This window comes from Urtica dioica, chromosome 2, assembly GCF_054948205.1.
Source record: "Urtica dioica subsp. dioica isolate 48M chromosome 2, U.dioica_male_clone48M_v1_H2, whole genome shotgun sequence".
Classification (NCBI taxonomy): Eukaryota; Viridiplantae; Streptophyta; class Magnoliopsida; order Rosales; family Urticaceae; genus Urtica; species Urtica dioica.
In genome coordinates this window covers 55,588,271-55,611,228 of record NC_142757.1, presented here as the reverse complement: position 1 = coordinate 55,611,228, position 22,958 = coordinate 55,588,271, and the positions used below count along the sequence as shown (strand labels likewise).

General features: G+C 36.1%; 4 protein-coding genes across 4 annotated transcripts; 2 read left to right on the top strand and 2 right to left on the bottom strand.

Annotated features, from left to right (window-relative positions):
* Window positions 1-7,584: 7,584 nt before the first annotated feature.
* GAE5 (UDP-D-glucuronate 4-epimerase 5) lies at window positions 7,585-10,335 on the top strand. Its single transcript, XM_089630606.1, has 2 exons — window positions 7,585-8,470; window positions 9,170-10,335. Exons 1-2 carry the CDS (start codon window positions 7,914-7,916, stop codon window positions 9,924-9,926), a joined length of 1,314 nt encoding a protein of 437 aa, XP_089486732.1. The 5' UTR covers window positions 7,585-7,913; the 3' UTR covers window positions 9,927-10,335.
* Window positions 10,336-12,322: 1,987 nt separating this feature from the next.
* On the bottom strand, window positions 12,323-13,264 carry LOC149405895 (uncharacterized). Its single transcript, XM_089607895.1, has one exon. It carries the CDS (start codon window positions 13,262-13,264, stop codon window positions 12,323-12,325), a length of 942 nt encoding a protein of 313 aa, XP_089464021.1.
* A 32-nt stretch (window positions 13,265-13,296) lies between these two features.
* On the top strand, window positions 13,297-16,205 carry LOC149405894 (alpha/beta-Hydrolases superfamily protein). Its single transcript, XM_089630581.1, has 8 exons — window positions 13,297-13,697; window positions 14,075-14,200; window positions 14,293-14,391; window positions 14,487-14,629; window positions 15,159-15,267; window positions 15,332-15,439; window positions 15,524-15,664; window positions 15,741-16,205. Exons 1-8 carry the CDS (start codon window positions 13,626-13,628, stop codon window positions 16,113-16,115), a joined length of 1,173 nt encoding a protein of 390 aa, XP_089486707.1. The 5' UTR covers window positions 13,297-13,625; the 3' UTR covers window positions 16,116-16,205.
* A 2,223-nt stretch (window positions 16,206-18,428) lies between these two features.
* Window positions 18,429-19,327, bottom strand: LOC149405893 (putative calcium-binding protein CML13). The gene has a single exon (XM_089630594.1). It carries the CDS (start codon window positions 19,134-19,136, stop codon window positions 18,693-18,695), a length of 444 nt encoding a protein of 147 aa, XP_089486720.1. The 5' UTR covers window positions 19,137-19,327; the 3' UTR covers window positions 18,429-18,692.
* Between the last annotated feature and the right edge of the window lie 3,631 nt (window positions 19,328-22,958).

Below are 22,958 nucleotides of genomic sequence, written 5' to 3'. Positions count from 1 at the left end.
GAGGCAATAAAAAGCAAAATCCGAAATTACATCTCTGCCCTGTGGTACCTAGGATAGCCTAGTGGTAATTCCACACCACCTCCTGTGTGGAGGTCGTGGGTTCAATCCCTACTGCAGCAAAGCTGCCTTCAAAAAAAAAATCTCTGCCCTAACATTCGAATAAGTTACAACAAGGGTATATTAGTCCTTGACAAATACTCCTCGCCCTTTACGCGCACGCATTGTACTAGCGACTGGTTTATTTTTGTCGTTTCCATGTTTGAGCCAAAACATACATCGTTTTACTTAAGCCAAAACCTGTGTCGTTAAAAAAAAATAACGACAAAAATACTTCAGCCAAAATATTCATCGATAAATTTATTTGAGTATTGAAATTACAATAGGGTCAATTTGCTTTTCACAAATTGTACTCTTTTAATGGCAAATGATAGTAACATAGGTATAAGAAATCATTCCATGTACTCAAAACACTTAAACTAAAATCATGAAAGATTGATATGCTTTTTTGTGACTTAAAATTCTATTGTAGCCGTTATCGGCCATTATAATCGCGAATTCTATTAAATGTCATCAAGATGTCTGCTTGGATAAAACAGAAAAATGTCAACTCACACAACTGATTAAAAATTGAGTCCATTAGGTATATAGTCTTATTTAGAGTTTCACATTTCTATATCATCAACATTTCATAAATTTTAGATAAATGGCCTAATTCATATATTTAAACGCGTAAAATGACTGAATATCTTATTAAAATTCCGCTAAAGAAAAACCCAGATTTAAAATTTAATGCTTTAATCCGAGTATTATTTAGTAATCGTGATACCCATGAAAAAATCCACCACACGAATTTTTTTTTTCTCCATAATTTAAGGAATCAGTTGACTATTCAGTTATTATCTTTAATTAGAGTTATTTTCTTTTTCATAAATGATTTAAAACGAATTTAAAACATTACGAGACAATTTGAGGTTGCATATTAACGACTATTTAAAAACATTGAGTTTTATTATTACATATTAACGATTATTTACAATTATTAATTTGTAATTTACAAACATTTTTGCAGTTAATACTTGAATCTGTTGACTATTTACGTATATTGATTTTTTTTCATTGCAAAATAAACAAATATTTACAATATTATGTACAACTATTTACAATTGATTACGACGGTTTATATAAATTTACGCCTATTTACAGACGATGAAATTAGTTCCGAATTTAAAACGAGGGGCAAATCAAGAATGCATAAAATTCTCTGATAAAGTCACGTCGTCTTTATGACTATTTACCTAATTTTTACGAAATGTTGACTATATAGCAATCCCAAATATTTTAGCTGGCTAGTTACCTAACTTTCATTTTTAAAAGTTTTGATAAGGAAACAAAAATTTTGGTAGGGCATATAAGTTTATTTTATTCTAAATGGCTTTATAGTTAACTAGTCAATAGCAAAGTTACGTTTTGCTAAATAGTCAAATTCTCGATTTGTAAAATATTCATTAGCATAAATTGATGATGACTCTATTAAAAATCACAATCTCCATCGGTCATCTCGACGGAGATTCCGACGAAGAAGACTATGATTCCAACAATGAAAACACGACTACACCGAAGAAGATTCCAATGATTTCGGCATAAATTTTATTTTATTTTATTTCGACTACTCCAATTTTTTTAATTATTTTATTTTACCCAAATTTATGCATATATATTTCAAAATAAATTATTTATTGTTATTTTGTCCAGCATATATGTTTAAAGTGCAAATTAAAAGCAATAAACAAAACTAAACAATGTTGTATAACTTAAATATACTAGGCTCAATGTCAAACAAAAGCAAAAAAAAAAAAAAAAAAAAAAAAAATTGTACTACTGACGTTTATTATAATTTTTATTTACATTATTCAACTCGTGAAAGAGTATATTCGTACATTTTATGTAGTAATTTTGGTTAATGGGTATTTTGCCTAATCTTTTAAAAAAAATCAAGTACAAAGTATTTTACTAGTATGATACACTATCCTATTTGTAGATAAAAAAAATTACAATGTTCTATTTATTTTTTTAATATACTCAATGGTGTTAAATGATATAATATCATGTAAATTAAATAATTATTACTTTACATTATTGATAATTTATTTCTTACTATAAAAATTTATAATATTTTGTTCAATAAATAAAAAAATGATTATAAGTTATAATTATAACAATATAACTTAATTTGAAGCTTTACTTAATTTTAATACATTTATTTTTTTTAATATTATTATTATATACATAAAATAATACATTTTAAACTGTGGACATTCTTAATGAGTTTAATTCACCTACCTAGTAGAATTAAAAGAAGAAATAATTGGCTGCTTAAGCCACGGAAAGTGTAGCAATTTAAAATTGGCCAACCTTTCGTTAATATGCTGTAAATAGCCATATTGCTTACGTGGCAGCTTATTAATGAAATTAGGTTTACACTTTTGCCCTTATTTAATTCGCAGAAACCGAATAGGGAAGTTTTCAAATTTGAAATTTGAAATTTCCTGCAGATTTTGAAAATTAATAGCCTATTTATTGTTATGTTTTTGGAAATTTTCAACGTTGACTTTAGGTAATTAGTTTCTATTTTCGTTGCAATTCATTAGGTAATTAATTTCGAATTAATTCTTCATTCATTGATATTATTTTGTCTTCCATATATTCATAATTTCCAGAATTTTCGTGCTCAAAATATTTCCAGAATTTTTCAGTTTATTTACACGAATACACTGTAAATAGGCTTTGTATTTACAGTGAATATACTGTAAATAAGCTTCGTATTTACACGAACATACTGTAAATAGGCTATCTATTTACACGAACATACTGTAAATATGCTATCTTTTTACACGAACATACTGTATTTAAAAAAAAAAAACCATAAACTTCTCTCAGCAAGAAATTGTCGATTTGCACATGCGTTCCAGGAACATGAATGAACTTGATTCCCAGCGTGTTTCACATTCAGAGAAAGACCTCTTTTTTTTTTTTTTCAAAATAACTACACAAACAATTCATATAAAACATCAAGTGGCTCTAAAAAAAAAAAAAAAACCCATCCCACAAACGGCCAGTTCATTCATCATCTCTACCACATCACTGATCTTCTCTAAAATATTAAAAAAAAAAAAAAACCCTGTTATTTCTGGTGCGGCTTCTTCCAAAGCACCCCAATCTTCTTGAGCACGTTACCGTTTTTCATCTTCAGCAAGTCATCGTCGTCCTCGGGCGCGGCGTCGTCCGCGAATATGGAGCCGAACTTGGGTGCGGGCCCGGGGCTGTTGTAGTCCAAGGACCCCGCCCTGTCCAAGATCTTGTCGCCGGCGCCGGAGAGCATGGCCGCGGCCGCCTCCGCGGCCTTCCTCCACTGGTCGGACTGGACGCGGAGGCGCCTCATCTCGGCCTCCACCGCGGACACTCCGCCCTGGCCGCCTTCGCCTTTTCGCGGCTCCTCGCGGCCGCCCTCACCTGTGTCGCAGCCACCGATCTCTCTTTCTCGGTTCTCTCTCTCTCGGCTCTCTTTATTCTTTCTTCTCTCTTAATGATCTTAATTAATAATCTTAATGACATTAATGGGCGGTTATATCAGAATATTTTGTATTAAATGTTTTATTTTCAGCATGTTAATGGGCGGGAACGGTTGGAAGGGTAGTCTCGGCCAATTTTTGTTGTAAATAAATCCTCCTGGCTATTTACCACTTATTTACAGAACGTTGACTAAAAATAAATGGCTATTTTCAGGAGGCTACTTAGCTTAATTACCCTTAAAAGAATGGTCAAATGACCATTTAAACAACTTGAATGGTTTTTTTTTTCTTGCTTTGCTCTAAAACACAAAAAATCATTTAATATTTTAATTTAAATGATGGTTTATTAATGACATGCCAAACAAGTCGTATGTGTTTGAACGAGGTTCCGACTTACGTCCGAATTTTTTTGTATGGTCGTAATTTTAATGAGAAATTCCGTTTAAAAGAAGAAGAAAGAAAGGTCCCCTCAACTTTATATAAAGTTTAGCAACTTAATAATAAAGCTTAGCAACTTAACCTCTCTCAATAAAGCATGTGCTAAAAGAAAAAAAATAATCCAAAGCCTCAATAAGTTGGAGCAAATTGTGAGGAGGATTTTTAAAGAAACCTTAAGAACTCACCTTTATTTATTTACATTTGAGGTCTTCAAGTGTTCCACCATTTTGATCGCAACCAACTTTTATTAATACACGATAACCTGATTTATTCCATAATATTTTCTTCCAAATAATGCAGTCAAATATCAAGTTTTTTTTTTGTTGTTGTTAATTTCAGTTTATTCTACATGCAATATCAGACGTTAGAAGAGAAATTTTCGGTCAGTGAGCAGAAGAGAAAGTGGGGTAGTTATTTTTATACGGTTACCTATTATATTTTTGCACGGTTACCTATTATATTTTGTATTAATTTAATAATGAATTGCCTTTAAAATTTTTATTTTGATCGCGGTCAAATAATGCAGTTTTAATATACGTTAACTTGATCTCCTTTATTCTATAATATTTTCTTTCCTTTTTTGTTGTCTAGTTAGTTGCGATATCAAGTTTTATTAGGTTAATTTCCGTTTATTTTACACGCGATAAGTTTTGGCTGGTTGAAATGTTGGCTAGTAGTTGGTTTTTATGATTTATGTTACGTATTTGTACTTCCGATATTATCTAACCGTTTATATTTGTAAATGACTAGATTACAAAAAATTTATCTACATCCTTAAAAGCATGTTTGAAATTGGCTACGTTGCTAGATTACCCAACAAACAATCACCACAGACACCCACTCTTCATCTTAGTCGTCATATCAATATCATAAGCCTAAATTAAAAAAAATAACTTTTAATTTATAACGGACCAAGCCTACACAAAGTTACCGAATTCAATATGTCAAAAGTTTCAGAATTTTTAAGAAACTATCTAGCAATTTTAATGATAGGATGAAATTTTCATTTTAACATTTTTTAATATTACGTTTAATTAATAAACAATATGCATATTTTTTATTTGAGATATACAATATTGAATAAGTTCCCTTTTTTTTTTATAGGATCCAATTACGATTTATATTCACACATTTCAAATTAGTGTGACTTAATTATTTTGAATTATGAATAAGCGGTTTTATGTAAATTTTGAAGTTCAGAAGAAAAAAAAAGCTTGTAAGTTTTTTTTTAGAAAGAATGACTTACAGATTTCAGAAAGAATGACTTTGCGGTCGTTTTATTTTCTGGTTTTTTTCCTTCAAATATGTGCAACTAATAACGGTTAATAATCAATAATTATAGTTAATAATTTAGTGGTTTTCAAGATGCTATGTTTCACACAATTAATAATCAATGATTTTTATTTATAGGTATGTTACGATCCTAGTTGACTCTCACATTGTTAAGTATGAGATTGGCATGTGAGTGTCTCACATCACAAAATATGGGTTTAGTACGTAGGTTTATAACCTCTTGGGCACCATTTCCCTAAAAGCTAGTTTTTGGGATGAGTTCTACCCAAAATGGTTGTAACAATGTATTCGTTTATCTCTTTCTTTAGTATTTATGGGTTTATAAACAGTTAATTATCATTAATTCGTGACCTTCTTGATCTTCTCCAAGAACTTTTATCTACAATTTTAATGTGTTTGAATGACCTTGACGTTTTGGTTCTCCTTTCCAAATTGTGTAATTGGTTGCGTGTACCACTTGCATACGCATCATTAGTTTTTTCATTTATTTAGTTTTCTCATTCTGAATATTAATGCAATGTACGACTATTAATTTAAAGGGTAATACGGTCTTTATTTGATAGGAAATAATGTAGGGTGAGTAATAAACAATAATTATCTAAACTGTGGTTACGTTGCATTTTTTGAGTTTGAAAATGGTAAGAAATCTACATTGTCCTACTTTAAGGAATAAACTCATGTCCTCTGAAAAAACGAGCTAAGCCATTGTAGGTGTCAAACGTTAAGCAATATTGAAGGAGGTCCAGCTGAGGAAAAGAGGGGTTTTTGAACCTCTAGATCGCATCTCCGATGAGGACACGAGGCTCGCCAAAATTGGTCGCCGTCAAGCTCCATCGGAAATCCTATGGAATATTGAGAACCTGAACTCGCTCGAGTTGTTGAACCTCTCGAACAACGAGCTCTCTGGCGAGATTCCGAGCGGAATGAAAATGCACACGCCTTTCTTCATCCAATTGGAAACCTCCAATGAAGAAAATCAAAGATTAATCCACCATTGCAGTCTCGGTAAAACTTATTTTCTTAATTTTTTTTCTCAAATTGTGAAAAGAATATCCGACTCTCGAGCTAAGAAATTGGACCCTGTTTTCATAGGGAATCAAAGCGAAACACAAGGAGAGATAACCAGAGAGACAAAGACTTGTCCCAGATCACTTACTTATCCGCGAAATCACGGAACCCACACAGGTCTCTAATACTCAATGGAACAAGAATAGTGTCTAACGAATCACACCACACAATTAAATTTTTAGTCCCCGATCATTCACGTCTAGAAATCTTAAAAGTATAAATGAATGCGTAAAGACTACTAAGAGTAGAACCTTTAAATTTTATAATAGTTAACACATTTGGAAGTTGACATAGCTGCTTGTGCTTGTACCGACACTAACACTTTGTTGTGCTGCTCTTTCTCCGATCACAGATTGGAGGTGCGATTACCATCGGCAAATTAGCATCTCTTTTTGTTTAAAAATCCTATTGAGAGACTTTGAGAGGAGATTGAAAAAGTTCAATGACCATTTTTGGATATTTTACTATGCGTCACAACATGCATATTCATAGTCTCGTTATTATTATTTCAGAAAGTTCTTATGAAAATTGAAAAAATATAGAGAATTTTTTTGTTTTCAACACGATGACTCCCAATCTTATGGTTTTTAGACCATTTTCAAGATTATTGAATTGCGTACTATTATTGTTCAACAATCATGAGGTGTAACAAAGAACTAGGGAGTTTTTGGGTTGCGTGTACATCAATTTTGGCAATCTGACCAACGGCCTTAACTTCCTAAGAAATCCGACGGTGAAATATATATGATATATTTAGAATATCCATTTATTTTTCAAATATAGGATATGAATATGCATAATGTATTTGAAATATATATGACCAATATAGTGTAACTTTATTAATCTTTCACCGGGTCATTGGACTTTTATTTTACTACACATCCAATGCGCTACAAAATATTTAATTGGTTGATTCACCTATGACCATTGTCCTTCGTAGGACAAGGAAAAATATAAAGAGAAATCGTGAGCCGAAACGAGGAAGAAATTACGAGGAAGAAAATGTGGAGGAGAAGAAACCAAGAAGAGCGTATATGAATATGTCATAATTTAAGTTCAAAGATAGTTTTCTAGTAGACATAAAAAAAAAAAAAAAGAATACAAATTAAGTTCATTGTATTATGTTGTCAAATGTAATACTTCTTTTTTCCTCAAGGAATAAAATTTCAGTTATTTTTTATTTATTTATTACTAGTATTTATTTATTTTTAGGAAACCCCAAAAAAGTATTATTTTCCCTGAGGAAACTATAAGGAAAGAAATCATGCATTTTTCTTCCATCATTCAGATTTCAGAATATCAAGAGAGATCAACAATTATATAATTATAGAGAGAGAGAGAGAGAGAGAGAGAGAGAGAGTTTTCCAATTTGTTTCTGAAAGAGACCAACAAACAAAATCCCCAAATCTGATTTCCCTCCAATCAATGGAAAACCAAACCCTCTCATTTCCTCTCCGTTCCAAACTCTCGAATCCCTAATCCCTGAAATCGATCGAGATTCATTACAATCCCCCAAATACCAATCGATCTTTCGAAACCCTAACAATGTCGCACCTCGACGGCGTTCCGTCGACGCCGGGGAAGTTCAAGGCCGAAAAAGCTCCGCCGTATCGGCTCCGATTCCATGGCTCCACGGCGTCGATCTCCAAGCTCACCGTCTGGTCTTCCTTCTTCGTCGCCTTTATCGTCATCTATTACCTGTTCTTGTCCCCATCGCCGTCGCAATCGCAATCGCCCACGCGCCGATTCTCCTCCGGCGAAGCCTCTTACGGCGGAAAGGACTGGGAGCGTCGCGTCACGCGCTCGATTCGCACGCGCTCCGGCTCCTCCGGCGGCCTCGCCGTTCTCGTCACCGGCGCCGCCGGATTCGTCGGGACTCACGTATCGATCGCGCTCAAGCGCCGCGGCGATGGAGTTCTAGGGTTTGATAACTTCAACGATTACTACGATCAGAGGCTCAAGCGCGATCGTCAGAAGCTTCTAGAACGCGCCGGAATCTTCGTCGTCGAGGGAGACTTGAACGACGGAGCTCTGCTCTCGAAGCTCTTCGAGGTCGCCGCGTTCACGCACGTCATGCACTTGGCGGCTCAGGCTGGCGTCAGGTATTTTGTCTTCCTCTTCCTCTTCTTGTGAAATTTTGGACCGTCAGTTTTGGATTCTGTGTAGAACGTTCGTTTTCTGATTTGATGATCTTGATTCTGTGCAATGTAGCTATTAGGAGTCGGAAAATTAGGAGCTTTTTTTGTTTGATTGTTATAATTAGGTTTGCAATGCAAAAAGCCAAGCTCTTATGTCCATAGCAATGTGGCTGGGTTTGTGAATTCATGGAAAGCTTTCATTTTTTAATGATGTCCTTAAATATGTTACGAGTTTAAAAATTAGGAACTTTGTGTGTTTGCGTGTGTGTGTGTGTGTGAGAGAGAGAGAGAGAGAGAGAGAGAGAGAGAGAGAGAGAGAGAGAGAAAGAGATTATTAGGTATGCGATACAAAACCCGAGCTCTTATGTCCATAGCTCTGTGTCTGGGTCTGTGAATTTGTGGAAAACGAGAATTGATGATCTTGATTCTGTGCAATGTAGTTATGATTTCGAAAGTTAGGTACTTTTTCTGTGTGTGTGATCATTAGGCATGCGTTGCAAAAACCGAGCTCATATGTCCGCAGCAACGTGGCCGGGTCTGTAATGTGTCTGGGTCTGTAAATCTGTGGAAAACGAGCATTTATAATTGATGATCTTGATTTTGTGCAAGGTAGTTCAGTTTGAAAGTTATGTACTTTTTTCTGTGTGTGTGTGATCAAATTAGGTATGCGATGCAAAACCCGAGCTCATATGTCCACAGCAATGTGGCCGGGTTTGTGAACTTGTTGGAGGTTTGCAAGTCGGCGAATCCTCAGCCGGCCATTGTCTGGGCTTCTTCGAGCTCTGTTTACGGATTGAACTCGAAAGTCCCGTTCTCGGAGAAAGACCGGACCGACCAACCCGCAAGTCTGTATGCAGCGACCAAGAAAGCCGGGGAAGAGATCGCTCACACTTACAATCACATTCACGGGCTCTCGATAACGGGCCTGAGGTTCTTCACCGTCTACGGGCCGTGGGGCCGGCCCGACATGGCCTACTTCTCGTTCACGAAGAACATCCTGAAGAGGAAAGCCATAACAATCTTCGAGGCTCCGAATCACGGGTCGGTTGCGAGGGATTTCACGTACGTCGACGATATCGTGAAGGGCTGTCTCGCGGCTCTGGACACGGCGAAGAAGAGCACGGGGAGCGGAGGGAAAAAGAGAGGGAATGCTCAGCTGAGGATCTACAATCTCGGGAACACGTCTCCGGTCCCGGTGACTCAGCTCGTGCGGATCTTGGAGAAGCTTTTGAAAGTGAAAGCGAAGACAAAGGTTTTGCCTTTGCCGAGGAATGGGGACGTGAGATTCACGCACGCGAATATCAGTCTGGCGTACAGAGAGCTCGGGTACAAACCCACCACCGATTTGGAGACGGGATTGAAGAAGTTCGTTCGTTGGTACCTGAATTACTACTCTCATTCGAAGCCGGGCTCGTGGTGATATGATTTCATCTCGGTTTTGTGTGTTATGTGTCTCTCGAAGATTGTGCCTTTTTTGGGATTATGTCTTCCATTTCACCATCTTTTATATCATGCTTGTGATATTGTGAACGTTGCAATGAGGAGAGATGAAAAACAACCCGAAGGAATTTCGGTGTTCCCAGGGAATACTATCGGGGGATGATCTCTCTCTCTCTCTCTCTCTCTCTCTCTCTCCATGGAAAGAGTGGTCTTCTTGATTGTTTTTCCACATGTTGTGTTTCTTTTTTTCTTTTTCTTTTTTTAAATGTCTGTTTCTTCTAGTGTAGGCAATGTGTACAGTTCATGAACATAGACCACAATGATATGCTGATTGGTGGATTATTTTTATCTCCGAACTTGCTGCAATAAATATTGAATTTTGCTGCTAAGATGATGTTTCTTTTGTTATTAAACTTCACTGTATTGGTTTTTATGGTTTGTATTGATATTGAAAGCGTCAATTTGATTTTGATGGTATTGGTTGGTTGGTTGGTTTGGTTTTCCTTAATTAGTAACGACCTCAATGATCGTGTTTTAAGCCGTATAAAAATCGATTAGATCAGTCTTTTTATGATACCAATACACCATTTCCTTTCTCGTTTGCTAATCTATAGCAAGATGTTTAAGAGTGTACCCTTATGGAGCTTGTTTCTATTAAGTCGATGCACAAAATTTTTTATTTATTGAAAATCATTTGAACCCAACCAATAGGACTAAGAGACACTGGACATGTATTTTATTTTTCTCAAAATGAGGAACTCTATTCGACACGTCTTCATCGGAGATCTCGATTCCACTCACAAAGAGAGAATCCGCAATATCTTTGCAAGTATTCTGCGAAAAAAAAAACCTGGGTTGTATGAAGTTGAATCTTCAAAGGCATAATAAAATAAGGACAAAATCTTGCGACAAAAACTATGGATAAAGAAGACGTTTGAAGCCTCGCGAGTCACTTACTAATGAGACAATGTGCGTGGCAGCCAATATTAAAATTAGTTGGTTAGCTCATTTCATTTGTGAGTTACGTGTTGTGTGTGTATATATATATATATATATACATATATATATATATATATATATATATATATTGTATGTGTGTCTAAATATATAATTCATAATTAAGTACCCAACCAAACTGTGTTTTCCATTTGTTGCTTAATACGCATCCAAAAGGATAGACATTGCCAGACAATTTGAAGAGCAGTTGTTTATTCCAGTATCAGTAAATGTCTATTCTTTTAGTGCGTATGGATTCCTTCTTCTTTTTTTTATCCCGTCTACAAACCATCATATTTCCCTTATCTTATTTATCGCTTACTACTTTACCTAGAGCAAGACTTTATTAGCCGCACGAATAGCCTGAAGCAAGACTTTATTTGATTATTGTAGTAGGATTTGTAGTAGGTAGTCGACGAATGTAAGTGATGTGGGACTTCTAAAAACTCAATATTAGAGCATCTTTAATGGTTTATTGCTTGACAATTGTAGGGATTTGCTTGTAAATATAAAAAATGTTTAGCTAGCTGCTTAACCATTGTTTTGCATATTGGCTATTGATTTAGCTAAGCAAATCTAAGCAAATTGGCTCTATTAACCTAGTTGCTTAACTATTTAGCTCTAGAAAAATCTATGTGGCAAATAGAGCTAATACATTTAGCTAAACCATTAAAGATGCTCAAGTTAGTTTTTTTTTATTTTTTGTTTAGTTTTTTTGTATAACGAAATTGCACAAACTAAGCCACTTGAAATTGTGGCAATTAAGAAATAGTCATAATTTACATATTTTTAAATAACTAGACAATTTGAATTATTTAGACAATTTTTGTTTAAACGAATTACTATTTTATCCTTCAATTTTTTTTATTTTAATTTTTCAATGGAAAAAATTTGTAGACTTTCTGTTTTTAAAAATAATGATACTTAGTTAGAGTTTTCTATTGAAAATGCTCTCAAAAAGTCTATTTTGCTTCATTGTCCTTTTTAAATTTCGAAAAATATTTTAGACCGATTAAATCGCACCATGCTAGATTGAAGAAAACTCGTTTGAAACTAAATTGGTTGCTTGAAAATGATTTTTTTTTTTTTTTTTTAACCATGAAACTTAATGATGTTTGTATAAATATTTTTAGTAGTATGATTGGTCTTTGTAATAAGTCATTTCCTTTCCCATTTCCTAATCAAAATAAGAAGTTTAGAACTACTAATAATCATCACAATCACATACTCCCTATTCTCTCACTAATCAAGATTGATTTCTGTCCATTCTCACTCACCCATGAAAACCAACACTAGACTTTTTTTTTTTTAATAGGAAACTCTCTCAATCATTAGATCAAAGTCAGGATTGAAAGACGGCCGTCCGATCACAAGACCTCCTCAACTGGAAACACTCTTAATCTCAGCCGTCGGATCATAAGACCACTCAAACATCTCCAACACGTGTCGATCCCTCCACTTCTCAGCCATCTTGACCGCAGCCCCAACGGCCTTCCCACACACAACCTCCCTCCAATGGAACACCCCATCCGCCGCCCTCCTCAGCCCACACGCGCCGCCGCGTCCACTCTCACACGCCACCGCATATCTCCCGCGCCGCCGCTTCGCTTCCCTCCTCAGCCCCTCCTCTCCACCGTTCCCCACCACAACAACTCTGACGCGCCGCCGCTTGGCCTCCCTCACCACGCGCCCAACCACCGTACCTTCCAAACCTTCCTCCTCGGAAACCACCAGAACGCAGCCGACCAGATCCGATCCGATCAGCTCAACGACCTTCCCGGCCGCGAACTCCGGCGAACCGATCCGAAACCCGACGCGCTCGACCTCGCCGTATCCCGGCAGCCGCGGGACCAGAACTCCGGCGACCGATCGCTCGAAGCTCTCCATCTTCATCGCGTACCTTCCGACCAGCCTCGCTCTCCAGCTTCCCACCGCCGACTCGATCCGCTTCACCTTCTTCGCGTACTCCGGCGCGTGGATCGCACGGAAGTGCTCCACGTACTTCTCCCGGACGCGGAATCGCCGCCGGCAGACGCCGCACTTGTGGTCGTCGCCGTCGGCGCCGGGATCGGCGTATCCCGGCGGAGCTGGCTTGGTCGCGAAGGCCAACAGGTGCGACACGTAGCCGAGTGACGCGGCGGTTCTCTTCAGCCTCGCGGCGGCGTCGTAGGCTGGGATTCTTCTCGTGGTTCGGCTCTCGAGGTCCCAGAGAATCGCGACCGGTCTTCGGAAGCTTCCGTGGACTGTGTTCAGTGGCTTGAAGTGGAGGTTTCTCGTTAGGGTTAGGGCTCGAAGAAGATGATGATGAAGAAGAAGGAGCATTATTATTTGGTGTTTGAGTGCTGTGAAAACTAACGTGGGCCGTTAAATAGTAGCGCTGACGGGTCGTTGAGCGAGTGACGGCGTTAATGTGGGACCCACTCGTCTTCCCGTCAAATCCAGTTATTAAAAGTTTATTTTTTTATAATTCAAAAAACAGACTCAGAGACAGAAAGAAAGAAAAGAAATTCCATTTCTGATTCCGATTCCACGATCAGCAACGTAAACACAGAGAGAGAGGTTCAGCTTCTCTTCCCCTGACGATCGATCGACTGATCGATAGAATCGAATCGAATCGAATCATGCGTTGTTAGAGTCGATAATTCTGTGAAAGATTTGCAATTCACGAAATCTGAATAAAGCGATGAAAGGCGTTTTCTCGGCGCCCGGAGATTATATCTACTTCAAGTCTCAAGTTCCTCTTCATAAAATCCCCGTATGTCTCTCTTACCAGATCAATTTCTTTATTTTCGTCAAGGGCGTTTCATATTAAGCTTCGTTTCGGTGTTTCGGTTTTAAGAGTTTAGGAAATTCAGAATGTGGTTGTCTTTGTATATGTAGAAGCTTGCTCTTTTAGCCATAAACCTTTGCGCTTTTTTTTTCTTGGAATCGTATATTCGCATTGGATCAGACTTGTATTGTCTTTGTGAAATGGGGGTTATTGGCTTTGCTTGCTTGTGAGCAAATATTTCAGCTGCAAAAGATATTGTTCCAAAGCAGTGTTGAACTTGTGATTGGTTGTGGATTGGACAGTTTGAACTTGCTAATAGGCTTATTAGCAAAGTCTCTCTTTCTTTGTTCATTTTATTGCAGATCGGAACGAAGCAATGGCGATATTACGATTTCGGCCCAAAAGTAGTTCCTCCACTGATTTGCCTCCCCGGAACTGCAGGAACGTCCGATGTCTACTACAAACAAATCATGGCTTTGTCTACCAAGGTAAAATATATATATACCACGTAATTCCTTTAGTAGATTCTAGATGAACCAATATGTAAATTTACATCGTAATTCCTTTCCAAATTTTGCAGGGTTATCGTATTGTTTCTGTCGATATACCACGTGTATGGAATCACCACGAGTGGATACAAGCGTTCGAGAAGTTTCTAGATGCCATAGATGTACATCATGTATGAATTTCTTTAAGGGCTTTAGGTTCAGGATTCCGATCGAGCGATTGTGTTGACTGATTCAGATTCTGATTCATTGTTTTTTTTTTGGGCAGATACATCTTTATGGTACGTCTCTTGGAGGATTTTTGGCTCAGCTTTTTGCTCAGCATCGACCGAGACGAGTCCGATCGTTGATACTTTCCAATTCTTTTTTGGACACTCGGAGTTTTTCTGCTGCGATGCCATGGGCTCCCATGTAAGTTTCCGCATCTTATGAGAAGAAAATATTGAATATTGAATGCATAGTCTCTATATATAATTTTTTTAATACTATATAGACCAACCTCTAATCAAAGTTAAAGGTTTTGCGTTTCTTTAGCTAGAAATGATCGTTCTGCTAGGACTCTAGATATTAGAGAATTGGAATAATTAATAGATAACTTGGGCTTAGGGGTTAATATAGAGTACTTAGAAGTTATATTACCATATAAGTAAGGGAAACTAGTAGTAGAGAAAGAATATCAGGAAAATGGAGAGGAAATTTCGATCTTTGAGGAGAGCCAAGGGACTCTCGAACTGCACTTTGAAATACAAGTTTATTTCATTTCACTGTGATTTAACAACTGTTCTTGGCTTTCGATTTTGTGTTATCCAACACAATTCTTTTTTCCTTATCAATTAAGAAAACAAGTCTAGCAATTAGATCAATGCTTATTTTATTTCTGTTTTAATGAGTCTCTTCTCTAATCTGTTTTTCTTTGATGACTCGATATTTGTTATTGCAGAGTTAGTTGGACACCTTCATTTTTGCTTAAAAGATATGTCCTTACAGGAATACGTGACGGTCCCCACGAGCCTTTTATCGCTGATTCCGTTGATTTTGTCGTTTCTCAGGTACAAGAAGCTCGCTTTGTTTTATATTTTACCGTCATTCCATAAACATTTTTACCGTTTTCAGGTAGAAACACTCTCGAAAGACGACTTGGCATCCAGGTTGACTTTGACCGTTGGTACCGCTTCTGTTGGACCGCTTTTGCTTTCGGATTCGCTCATCACCATCATGGATGTAAGATTCCGAAAACGCTCGCCGTGAGTGAAAAAGTTCTAATCTTTATCCATTCCGTTTCCTTCGTTTTGTTTGTTTGTGAAGACAAACGATTATTGCGCGATTCCTCAACAACTCAAAGATGATGTGAGCGAAAGATATCCGGGAGCGAGACGAGCGTCCTTGAAAAGCGGTGGCGATTTTCCGTTCCTATCGCGCCCCGACGAAGTCAACCTTCATCTTCAGGTAAGAGATAAAAATATAAAATAGTCCATCGGTCAACTTTTTTGTTTGACTTTGTATTTGTGTTGTGATCTGGCAGCTACATTTACGCCGAGTCGGAGTCGAACCTCGGCCCGATCTCGTCAAGAATGTCCCGAAAGAAGGCAGTGGCGGAAATGGGAGCCCCAGTAAAAAGAACGACAAAGAAGATGAAGAAGAAGATGATCGGCCCAAGGATGATAAGGGAAGCTCGGAAAAGTCAACCGGGCAAAGTCAACCGCCTCTAGCTCCCGAGAGCTCAGAAGCTCAGGGTTCAGGTTCAGAAGATCTCCCACTTAGTGAGGCAAAACTCGGTAACATCGATGAGCTTTTTGTTGATATGGCTACCCTAATCGTCTTTCTTCGTGTCGTGTTGGTTTGCGTGGGATCGTTGCATTCTATGAACTGTTTTCGAAAACTTAGTCGATCGGTGTAACGATTCACAGATGATTCCCTCTTTTGTATGTTACACAAAACAAACTGTTTGAGCCTTTGCTGTCAGATTGATGTATGTTCTCTATGTTTCTCAATGTTTTTTTTTTTTTTTTTTTTTTTTTTTTTTTTTTTTTTTTTTAATTTTTTGTTTTTATGAAAATGGTTTATGCAATTGTGTACATTGTTTCTTTTTAAAATTTGAATCTGATTCTTTACAAAAATATTTTTTGAGTGTCAATTTTCAATCATAAGCAATAGTGTACATGGAAAAGGCACATGCTTTTGTGCTGGTTGTCCATTCAAAGCCTTTGGCAGAAAAATACAAATGTAAATGAAATATGTATGAATATTGCTCAAAATTGATAAATGCATACTCAACATATATATATTAATGTAAGAAAATCATTAAAAAAAAAAAAAAAACAGAAGTAAAATTGAAACATTGCTCTCTGCTCTCTCTCCGAAACTGACCCAAGAACTTCTCTTAAATCGGTCGACTCTGCTCTAGAACTTGTACGGTGTTTTCTGGTTTGACTTTGAACAATGAAGATCACTCTAAGCGGCCAGTGTGCTACGGTGGTCGACTTGATGCCATTACAAAATCAGAATAGAAACCCGTTACGAAAGCGATGAACCCGAGTTCTTACATACCAAAGAGAAAGACATGAGCGATAATATAACAATCTAAAACTAGGTTCTGCCTAATTTAAAAGACAAAATCCCTTTGAAAAAATTACAATGACACCGAGTGTGGAACATATAAAGATTAATATAGACAATACTAACCATAGTAACATTAAAATATCCGGCTGTGGATTTAGGATTGTACGCACATTGGAATCAGGCTAAACGATATTGTTTCCGGCCGTGGATTATGATTTATTTTTTTTAAATATTTCATAGCTTAATTAATTTTGTAATTTATTTAATGATAATAAATTTGTAATTAGTAAGAGAAATTCGGAAAAATATGACGTAACACATTAAACTTGTTAATACGTATGAAATTTGAAAATACGACTCGTTTGACAAAAATATTCTTAGTAGCTAAAAAATTCTTGTGTAATCGAAACGTTGAACAATAATATCCTTGATGGCTAAAAAAGTCATTGTGTGATTGCAAATGGGTGTAAAAAAATATATTATTTGGTCGGCTGAAAATAAAACAACAAATCGTATAAAAAAACATGTATCATATTTTTCTCATTTAATTGTCTTTAAATGTATTTTGGTCTAAGGAGACATATTTTATCGATATTTAACAATGTAAGGATAGAAATCAACTTTCAAGAATTATTATTGGTCATACTAAAACCGAATTCCTCGAAGTAGTTAGTATGAAAGATTAGAGGTAATTCTTACGCTTGATTTTACTTCAAAAGAAAGAAAGAAGAAATACAATTTCAAGCTTAATAATTTATTTCCCTTACGACACGTGTGTTTGTTTTTAGTTTGTTAATTCAGCTGTCATGGATTATATAGTTACAATGTATGTATTAACAAGGGTTCCAATTTGAAAATAATTATTTTTTCTTCTGTAAATGTATGATATAACATGCATAGTGGATATATATCCCTCTCTTTGTATCATTGCTAAACGACTCTGTTTTTGCCACAAATTGTCTCCTCCGACTCTAAAAAAAAGAAGAAATAATTCTTTGGCATCACAGAAAGCACGTTGGCTCATTCATACAGATGAATTCAATGATTGATTACAGCGATGTTTATAATAGTCTTTACTCTTTTTTTTTTTTTTTTTTTTTTTTTTTTTTTTTTTTTTTTGGAGTAAATAATAGTCTTTACTCTTTATACAGCAATTCTTCACAACAGTGACCAAGAAAAAAAAAAGAGTAAAAAGGTAAAACACATCTCTTGTTCAAACTTCCATGACATTTGACAATGACATATTACCAATCTTGCTACTTTGATAGACAAACCAGTCTTCGTGTGACTAAGACAAGACTGTTGAGCAAAACTACCCAAACCATTGTTCTTCTTCCACAAAAACCACATTGATTGATTTGTTCAATAATTTAATCAGACATCTCAAAAGCACGGTCACGAGACTCACGACTCATCACAAAGATCAAAACTTCAACGTGTAAATTCATTCTTGTGGCTTCTTTTGGGAATTACAGAGCTAGAAGTGTTTACATAACAGCATAAAGAAGAAATCTTCATCTCAAATCCAAGACATTTTTTACCTGCATTACCATCTTTTGCTCCGAAATTCAAATTCAGAGACTCAATCAAATGATACAAGATCACCAAATGATCCATGACACAACAAGAGCCAAATCAACCATTTTTCGAATAATACCAAACGAGTCATTAATTCCATCATCATAACAGTAATCCACAATTATGAACAAAAAAACAACGCAACAGAAAGATCAAGAGGAAAAAGAAAGCAAATTAGTATTACTCGATCTCACAATCCAAACCAGATATCATATTCATAACCCCTAAATTCGACGGAATAAACACACAGACAGACGAGAGACATTATTACAGAGCCAAATCGAGACTGGAAAAAAAAAATCGGAAATCGGAAATCGGAAACCCTAACCGTGGATCGTCACTTGGCGACCATTCTGGCGATGAAGTCCTCGTAGCGGATCTTTCCGTCGGAGCTGACGTCGACCTCGCGGATCCACTCGTCGAACTCTGCGGGCTCGAGCTTCTCGCCGATGCTGGTGAGAATGTGGCGGAGCTCCGACACGGAGACGAATCCGGTGGCGTCCTTGTCGAGGACCTTGAAGGCGTCCCTGAGCTGCCGATCGAACGGCTCGGGCTTCATGTGGCGAGCCATGAGGTCCAGGAACCGAGGGAAGTCGAACGCCGACGAGAGCTTCTCGTCGGAGATGATCGATTTCAGCTGAGCCTGGGTAGGGTTTCCGCCGAGGGACCGCATCAGGATTCCGAGCTCCGACGGCGCGATCCGGCCGTCGCCGTCGGTGTCGAAGAGCGTGAAAGCTTCTCTCATCGAAGAAACCTGTTCGTCGCTGAGATCTTTTCCCATGGCGGCTCTAGGGCTTCAATCACAACCACCACCGATATCGGAAGCGAAGGAATGAGATTTTTGGTCGGAATGAAAGGAAAGGATTTCTATTTTCTTTTATAAATTGTAATAAAAAATAAAATTGAAATTTGATTGCAATGAAATGAATGTTTGATTGTCTGGTTTTGCTTCTCTCTCTGGATTTTGATGGTTTTATATATGTACTTAAACGGCGTCGTTTTTTCTGGGGAATCAATATGAAAATGCAACGTGTCAATCGGTTTATGATAAAACTCTAAGGACATATATTTTTTTTCCTTATTAGAGAAACTCAAAATTATTAGTCTAGTAATTACTAATTACTAATGTTCATTAATGTTGTCTGAAATCATACCATGAAGCGCAACTATATTCCGTTATAATTTTGTGACATATTTTGGTCTCATACTTTTTCTTTTTCTTTTTCTTTTTTCCTATCTTCTTTTCAACTTTTGGATTCTTAGATTCGTAATCACCGCTTAGATTCACACAGTACCATGTTTAACCGTATATTTTCAGTAATTTGAAATTATTATTCAACAAAAATATTAAGCTGTTAGAAAGTATTAGTAACAACAAAAAAATTAAAATATATTTAAAAAATACACCATCTTCATCTTTTTATTTATATATAAAAAAAAAAAAAACTGAAATGCCTCTGAAATGTTGGTGGTGGCAGAGCCACCGGCGTATTCATTTATTAATTATTATTTATTTCTACAGTTTGAAACGCCATTTACATTAAATAAATAAGGGATTATTCCTAAACTATGACTTTTACAATAGTTTTGGACCAAAATCCAATATCTCTAATTTAATCCAAAAACATGACTTGCTTTTTTACACAATTACGTTTTTATCCTTTTATTTCTTTCAATTTTTTCTCATTGTTTTTTTATCCTTTATTTCTTTTCTTCTTCTGCGTTTCTTTTCTTCTTCTTCTTCTTCGTTCAAAATCTCTCTCTCTCTCTCTCTCTCTCTCTCTCTCTCTCTCTTGCGTCCAAAAGAAGAAGAACTCCGTCGAGGCTTATCACGGGGGTTTCAAACCCCTAAAATTAGTTTGGGGTTCTCGTGCTTTGTCGCCGAGTTGAGCGAGGAAGAAGAAGAACGAGAATTCGGGAGAGAGAGAGAGAGTGAGAGTGAGACGGAGTTGAGCTCGCGGAGGAAGAGGAAGAGAACCCACCGAGGAGACGAGAACGCCGAGCGTCGCCGTGGAGACCGACCGGGAAGCGAACGCCGGGAAAGGAAGAGAACCCACCGAGGATAGTGAATTTCACAGGAATTGGGTAAGAAAAATCTGAAAATTTCTGGGTTTTCGTTGAAGATTTATTGACATTAATGTCAATAAATATGCATTTTTATTGACATTAATGTAAATAAATCTTCAACGAAAACCCTGAAATTTTCAGAAACTTTTCAAAATTATCCAGAATCAAATCTTCAACGAAAACCCAGAAACGTTGAAGATTTATTGACATTAATGTCAATAAATATGCATTTTTATTGACATTAATGTCAATAAATCTTCAACGTTTCTGGGTTTTCGTTGAAGATTTATCTAAATCTTCAACGATTCTGGAAAATTCATTTGAAGATTTATTGACATTGATGTCAATAAATATGCATATTTATTGACATCAACGTCAATAAATCTTCAACGAAAACCCAGAAATATTCAGAAACTTTTCAAAATTATCCAGAATCCCGAGAATCGTTTTTTCTTTGATTTTTTAACTTTAAAACCCACAGAAATTCTACGCGGAATCCATGGCGGGCTGTTCCGGCGGACACTTCGAGGTCGCCGCAGCCGGGATGGCCATGGGCTGCTCTTCGGCGGCCATGACCGTCGTTCCCAGGAGCTTCAGCGTCGGAGATTATTTTGATTATTTTGGCCGAAAAATCATGGTATGTTCATTAGAAATTGGGGGTTTTGATAATCTTGAGAATTGTTGATATTGTGAGTCAATTTTGTGTTTGGAATTATGCTTGGGATTGTTGATTTGAGCTGTTTTCGAATTTTGGATGAATTAACCATGGATTTGCTGATTTTTGGACTTGGCCGTGAGACTTGACCGTGTATGCTGTTTTTTTTTTTTGCCGTGTGTAACTGAGTTGTTATGGATTTTGTTTGGTCCTTTTTTTTTTTTTAAATTAATGTCAATAAACATTGGAACTTATTTGTATTAATATCAATAAAAAGTCACAGTGAGTTATTGAGGGTATTTTTGTACTTAAAGAAAATAGATAGTCATAGTTTAGGATTAAATTGAACTTATTTGATTTTGGTCCAAAATCATTGTGGTGGTCATAGAATAGGAATAATCCCAATAAATAAACGTGAAGCCAAGCAGTGTGAAAGCCCATAAATCGGCCCATTATAATTTATTCTTGGGCTTCTAAACATAGCCAAGCAATATGGGTTGGACTAGAACGAATGACAAGAGCAAAACACAATTAAAAATAGTCCAACATAATAAGGGAACACATTGTTTTTAAATGTCTGAAAACATAGAAAAATGATTACTTACCGTTCCAAATTACTAATTTGGCCATAAAAACTTAAAACAAAGAATGGAGTCAGTTAAGGCTTAGTACGGGTTTTAAACCCCCTTCAAAAAATTTATTTTATTTTTTTACATTTTTTACTTATATTTTTTTTTCTTCTTCTTATTTTTATCTTGAAAATTTACAAATTAACCCTTTAAAGAAATTCACTTTAGCTCCCCTTAAGTATAGAGTGTAGCTCCATCCCAGCTTAAGACGCAGTAATTTGTAATTAGTTTTAAAAAATATTATCCCATTCAATTTTAAATTTTTAGATAGCTTCAATATTTTTATTTTACGAGTTCATACAATATAATCAACATCTACTTAAATTTTTATGTAGTTCAGAATTATATTTGATAAAAGAAAATCTAGAAAAATCCAACTCCCATCTTTAGTTTAACGTTTAGCCACAAAGACAGAAACAAAGGGTGTCCGTTTTTAAACCAACGAATTTTATGTTAAGTTAATAAAAAGCAAAAACCAACATGCCACGTGTCTCATAATTCAGGACCAGCCACAAAAATATAAAATAAAAAGGGCAATTGCAAAAGTAAATAATGGGCAGGAAGCTTTATTTATTTGGTATATGAGCAAAAGTCAAAGAGCAAGAAAAATGATGATAACGGTAAAAGGTATGATTTTTTTAGGGAGGTAAAAAGGTAGGATTTAATATACTACAAAACTAGCAAGTAATTTATTGTTCAAAAGCACAAAACATCGTCAAATAAAGAAGAAAATAAATCCAATCGTCATTCTTTTTATACTAAGATTCTATACAACAAAAGGAACAATAATACAACAAAGGCGGATCTTTTAGTTTTCATACTTTGAAAAGTTTGAGCTTTAGTTCGTATTTTATAAATTTCTTACATTAATACATGAAGTAAAGGAAAAGTTAATCCGTTCTGATTCGGACCGTAACAATCTGAGTGGCAAATTATGTAATTTTTGCATTGAATATCGAAAACTAGATTATCTAACGATCAACACTAAATGAAGCATACAGATAAAATATGTCCAAATTTAGCTACGGAGAAAATATTTCGGCTAAAATAAAAAACATGGACGGACAGATTTTTTTCGTGGATGTCCCGATGAGAATATTTGGTAAGAGTAAGACCACTCGACCAAAAAGAAATGGAAAAAAAAAACCTTATCGGAGACATATTTAGTAAAATAATATACACAAAAAATAGCATTGGATACTGCTAAAGTACCTAACTTTATATTTTATTTTTGTTTTTTTCCAATACATAA